Genomic DNA, 6490 nt, shown 5'->3' with positions numbered 1-6490 from the left:
AGATGAGTAATTGACGACAAGATTTTCATTTTTGGGTGAACTATACTTTAAGTACATAAAAGTAAATAAAGTAAAACGAATTCATAAAATTCAGAGAAATTCCAAGTAGATTTTCCATTTAAAATAATTTTAATACACAAAGTTTGTATTTAAAGCAACCTATTTAGTTTCCTTAATTTAACATTTTAAAACTGATGAATTAATGCATTGTGGATGTTCAATCTTTGTACAGCTATGCAATTTGTTTTCAAAGGAACGACAGATGGGCAATTCAGTCAGTTCTCAAAGTCCATATTGTTTAAATGAAAGGGCCTTTTCCTGGAAACATGCTATGTCTGTGAGCTGCAAGTGAAAATAATATGACATGACATCCTGAGCCCTTCTAAATCTAAGGCAGGTGCCCTGAACTACCTAAAAAGCTAATTGCTGTGCTGCCTTAGTGCGTGACATTTCAGAGCGGGGTCCATCAGCCTTTCACCCGAGCAGAACTAGCAGCTATTACTCATTCTATTGAACAACAGAAAAAAAAACTCAATCCCAGACATCTAGTTACGGTCTGGCCCCAATCCAAGTCTCCAGGAGCCCATGTTTATGTGATGCCAGAATAGGCAGATAAAGTTGTTGTTCACATGTGTGTTGCTTGTGTGGTGTGGTTAGGGGTGGGAATATTACAGGAAGTCAATGAGGATGAGCAAACATCCTGCCGAGATTTCAGTAAAATGAGTAGTAAGTGAAGAGATTTCTGTTTTTTAATTAGCTGTGGTATATTATGTTGATAAAGATAAAATCTGAACAAGTTAAAACGAAGAACTAATGGAGAATGTACTTGAGTAAAATGGGTTGTATTTAACCCAGCATTTTTTAGAGTGTGTGATTGACAACAACCATGGAAATCCTTCATTAATTCAATCCCTTGCATGTAGGCAACATATGTGAATAGAATAGTGTTAATCTGCTCAAATCTCTCAGCAGGCCTCAGGGAACTGTAAAAGCCCTGCGGAACAGCCTACATTTTCTCAAAATAACTGAAGTCCAGGCTACATTTTCTGAATATTAGATTCAAATCAGTTTAAATAGTTTGAATCCCTTGAAGTGTTTTGCTGTGTGGGCATGACTCTTTGATAGCTATTACCATCTCTGCACAAACAAAACGAACATGGCCGTTACATGTTCGAGAAACCATTTCATAATTTATTATAAGTATAGATTTATTATTACAGCCTGCAGTTTTAAAATAGTTTTCTAGGGAGTGCATACATTGTCATGTAAATAAGATGCAATACGCCAAATTCAGTCAGAATAATTATGAAAGTGGGCCTGGAGGACAATCTGACAAATTACTACTAAAGTCATTAGTTAAAAATGTGCAGTGCTGGGAACAATAATATCCAGTTAGGCTAGTAAAATCTTGTTAGAGGAGTCACATGCATTTTATTTACAATCAGAGGCAGTATGTTAAAATGTTTCTCGATTTTTGCAACACTCTTTATCTCGCCTGGTTTAGCTGGACAGTTATGATCAAAGTCTACTAATTCTTTGCATATCTAATGTGGGATAGACTTGATTAATCACCTTATTCACAAGAATTCATGCAATTCAACTGTATAATTAATTAGCGTTTAGGACTATTTGTACATTATAATAGTTTCAGTGTTGCAAACTAATTTTCAGGGGAAGTTGCTAAAGGAAGGTTGATTTGTTGCTAAATGATGTTGTGATGACATTGCGTGATGACGCCATTGCATAATCACGATGCAAAATTGTGTCAAATTTCAGCAAAAACATATATATATATATTTTATATATGTTCATTTAGATTTGTTCGTAGCAATATAAATGCATAATATAATATTAAAATATAAATAACTATTTTTAAATCCATTGAATTATCGAAACCGTACACATTTTTGAACGATTACAATTTAAGTTTTATACTTTAAAGCAGTTTATTAGTAGTTAGTTAGTATGCTGCACTCTAAGAAAAGTAAAAAAGAAAAGAATGCACAATCTACTGTGTTAATATGAAGGAATTTTCTGAATGGTTTTTCCACAGGTTTTTGTACCTGCATTTTTAATTACGCGTTGTATTTTGTGTTTTCGGGTTACAACGGATAACGGATAATGTCCTGGAAAATTACTAGCACCTTTTCCATTTTTCTGCATATTGCAGAACTGGGGCAAGTTCAAGCTCAAACCGGTGTGCACCGTTTTGCTACGGTTTCCGGTTTGAACGACATGTTTCCTGGAAACGGTGTGCAACGGGGTTTGAGATGTGTTTTCTCTTGTTTGGTGGGTGTGTCAAACATATCAGCCCAATCAGCAGCAACATGTATGTAAACCCCGCGGTATTAAAGAGACAGCTCGCACAATGTAATTAACATCCAAATAAATTCACAAGAGCAAGTATATTGCTTGCACATGTTCATTTACATTAAAGGCAAAATAACTGAAATAATAAGGGCACAAGTATAGATCTGGAACTTCTTTAAGTCTGTCTAAATATCATTTAGTAATCGCAATGTCTTCTGGTCCATATCCTTTCCTTAGGAAGGTGTGCTAGACACTGATTAATGTAACATAAAAATACTATACATATTTATATATTTTGCTATTGTATTGCGGAGTGACACTTTCATTAACTTTTCTATACCCCTCTGATTATATAATGGTAAATATTACAATATCATAGCACAACAACAGTGATCAGCAATAACGATAAGCCGAATACTCACAATAAAAATAATAAGGTCATCAGAACAGGGTGTTCAACGCACCACCGTTTCCGTTTAAAACGTTTTGCACCGTTTTGTCGGGGCTGAACGCAGCACTGCTCTCACGTCTATTTGACGGCACAGAAACGCACGTGACGAGACGTGCATTTGAGCTGTCCCTATTTTCTCCTGTCTTTAAATACATGAGTTATGCTTTCAGAACGTGCCGAAACATAAATATCCAGTAGATAATTCAGTCTTGTCTAATATAGTATACTACTGACCACACTAACGCATTATCCACGTAGTAATTTCATAAGACCGTGGTTAAAATTATCAGGCATATTTCTAAACATCTATAAACAGGTCTCAATAACAACAGCGGAAGTTAATGCTCGAGATTTGGGCTATATCTCATTTAAAAGGTACCGAAAAGGCGTTTATTACTTGCAAAAAATAATTTCAGCGAAATGACTGCTTTGATAATAAAAGAAACGCCAGTAGGCGAACACTCGTTCATAATGCCGGAATTAGCATGTTAGCTGGTCTGTAAGCATAGATCTGCAGCTCCAAAACAAACTGAATAACAAACGAAATAATTTTCAAATTTCATAACAAACACAAATTCTTCTATTCATTCATGCACATGGTTAAGCTCAGCGGCGGTAGTGTTGTTGTTTTGTTTGTTAGTGCAGTTGCTTGACAGTTTTGTTAAATATCAGTGTTTATAATGTTTTCTATGAGCTTCGTTATGCACAGCTGAACTCACTATTTGTATTTACTTTTGTTGTATAAACAAGTTCTGTTTATGAGTTTCTGTGTTTATTTCTCCTTCTCTTAATTACTGTGATAGCATACGTAAAGTTACACTTCTCTTAACGCTTTCCTAAACAAGTTATTTAGGTTTTAAATTATGAAAGTATAATATAGATAGAGATATAAATATGATAAAAATACTGTTCAAAAGTAAGAGAAAGATTTTTATAGACACTTAGTGGAACTTGTTGAGGTTACTCTGTTAGGACATCAGTGTTGTGTGGAATTACCTTAATATATGCACTACCAGTGACAGTGGGATTCAAATGATACTTGTAAGCTTAGCTCAGACACACTTGTTCTGAGAAAATGTCTCATCATTTGTTTGTATATACCGCTTCTGATATCTGGTTAACAAATCCAGTAACGTCCAATTTTATGGGTGTCTGTATACTTTTCAGGGCCAACTGCATTTGTGTTTGATTGCTGTTAAGTTGGCTGTTCCAATTAAAACTGATTTCATAAGTTCAGCAGTCATTGCAGTTAGTGAGACTGTATAGATGGTGGATCTTGGATTCTTTAGAATGCAAAAGCACCTGCCCACTTTTTCAGTGGCCTTGGTTCTGGAACTATTAAGAATGGATGCGTTATGCTAATATTTCCACATAGTGACGTAGGTATGTGGGGGCATGTTAGAACGAGCCATTTTAGGTAGGTGTGGTTGTCTCTTAACTTTTATAAAGAATATCTCTGGATTTGAGACTTTAGTCTTTGCAACTTTGCAGATCTTCTTTATGCACCAAGAGCTTGTAACACTCCAAAGAGAAAGGAAAAATTGAAATCGCATCATATGACACCTTTAAGTCAAGTCCTCATTTAAAAAAAAATAAAAATTGTAAACCATGAACCAAACCTGTTGGTGAATCACATCACAAACGTGAATAAAATAAAAATGATGGATAAATATAAAACTACTGATTTTGATTGTGTATATTTCATGTTTATTGCTAAATATGCATATCTATAGAAATGTTAAGTAGTTTGAGAGCCAAGGGAGATTGGCTCAATTATGTCGTTCGCAGTGTTTCATGGGAGTGTGCGGATGTTCTTTTTTTTCAGTATTTTTATTTATTTTTTTTAATTAATGGAAGGTTATTTTTTGCAGAATCATGGATGATGTAATTTTTCAACCAGGAATATTTGCTGACACGCTAATAAAAAAAAAAAAAAGAAGTTAATAATCAAATCCCCTATGGAGAAAATGAATGCCATTTACTTCCGGAACCCATCTGTTGCACTCTATATGGGTCTGGGGGCATACCACCCTGGAAGAAAATTTTGTACATTTTAAAATTATCTGGTGCACTTTGAGAGTTCAAAGTGAAGTGTCTCAGTTTACATTACGTTCATACTGGTGTTTTAGAAAGTACCTTAAATATAATAATATTTGGTATACAATGGTGCGAAACACATTAGAGATCTATGTTATTATGAGAAGTGTAAAATTATTTTAGGTTTATTATGAAACGGTTGCAGGGAAGATTAGACTATGGTGGTACCTGTGGTACTACTGATGAGGAATGAACATCTACATTTCTGTATATTCATGGTGTCTTGTTACATTGACAGCGCCAGAGTTTGGAAGATGAACAGTCTCTCTCCAGAGGTGGCGTTGAGCCGTATTTCTCCTGAGCTGCGGCCTTTACTCTGCTCTGTGGTGCGCGATGGACGGGTTGGTTTAGACTCATCCAGCTGTCTCAGAATCACTGACCTCAAGAGTGGGTGAGTGTTCTGTAAATGAAACAAAAACAGATAACTTTTGGAGAACAATGCATTTGTAAGGTCTCCAAGTTACAAATATGATAATCGTAAATGATTAATCAGAATTCTAGAAAGCAGAGGGGACTTTTCAAAATTGATCAATGAGGGTACTGTCATTCACTGCTTCCTTAAATATCTAGAAGTCAGAAGTCAGAAAGAGCTTTATTGCCAAGTATTTTTACACACACAAGGAATTTGTCTTGGTGACAGGAGCTTCCAGTGCAGAAGAAAGAACAGACATAGTGCAAACATGCATCATAGTGCAGACATACTGTACATAGGAATTACACAGTAGAGATGCAATATAATACAGAAGTAGAAATATAGAGAAAAAAACATTTATAATTGTTTTAATGAATGTACAGATATGTTATTTACAAGTGTAGAGTTTATGTAGTTTACAAATGTACACTTTTCAGATGCTATGTATAAATGTGTCGGTTATTCAAGTTTAATTTCAGTTCAATTCAAGTTTATTTGTATAGCACTTTTCACGATACAAATCGTTGCAAAGCAACTTTACAGAAAATTAAGTTTCTACAAGTCAAGTCAAAGTCAAAGTCTGCTTTATTGTCAATTCATGTACACATGTACAACACATACATATAGAATTTAAATTGCATTACTCTCAGACCCTTGGTGCATACAGTTAACACTTAACATTAACAGTAGACATAATACAGATAAATACAGTTTAAATATATATAAAATGCAACCTATACAATATACAAATAAGGACATTGTGTAAAAAAAAAAAGGAGATAGAAAAAGTGGCATAAGGCGCATGGCAGTTATAGTGCAAACTAGTGATATAAACTGTGAAGATATAACGAGTGTAGTGCTAAAGAGCTTGTCAGTCTGTTAAAGTGATAAAGAGCTCTCGATGGTGCCTTTGTAGAAGGTGCACATGATGGGGGCCGGGATTCTGGCTCTTCTCAGTTTGCGGAGAATGTAGAGACACTGCTGTGCTTTCTTGGCCAGTGCTGCGGTGTTGTCAGTCCAGGAGAGGTTCTCTGTGATGTGCACACCCAGGAACTTGGTGCTGCTCACTCTCTCCACAGTCGCACCATTGACTGTCAGAAGAGCATGCTGAGTGCGCACTCTCCTGAAGTCAACAACAATCTCCTTCGTCTTCTCCACATTCAGAGAGAGATTGTTGTCACTGCACCACCCGGCCAGGCGGCTCACCTCGCTCCTGTAGT

At 35.7% G+C, this 6490-nt stretch overlaps 1 protein-coding gene across 1 annotated transcript in view; it reads left to right on the top strand.

The window, feature by feature from the left end:
• The first annotated feature begins 3077 nt into the window (after positions 1–3077).
• The window catches only part of LOC107566109 (BRISC and BRCA1 A complex member 2), an 84112-nt gene continuing 80699 nt past the window's right edge, over positions 3078–6490 (top strand). Inside the window, exons 1-2 of the mRNA XM_016251481.1 lie at positions 3078–3136; positions 5097–5249. Coding sequence (XP_016106967.1) covers positions 5113–5249 — 137 coding nt within the window. The 5' untranslated portion in view covers positions 3078–3136; positions 5097–5112. The remainder of the gene's footprint in view (positions 3137–5096; positions 5250–6490) is intronic.

Source organism: Sinocyclocheilus grahami, unplaced genomic scaffold (assembly GCF_001515645.1).
Source record: "Sinocyclocheilus grahami isolate Dianchi unplaced genomic scaffold, SAMN03320097.WGS_v1.1 scaffold1047.1, whole genome shotgun sequence".
NCBI lineage: Eukaryota > Metazoa > Chordata > Actinopteri > Cypriniformes > Cyprinidae > Sinocyclocheilus > Sinocyclocheilus grahami.
Note: the sequence above shows the minus strand (reverse complement) of the source record. Positions and strands in the feature narration are given on the sequence as shown.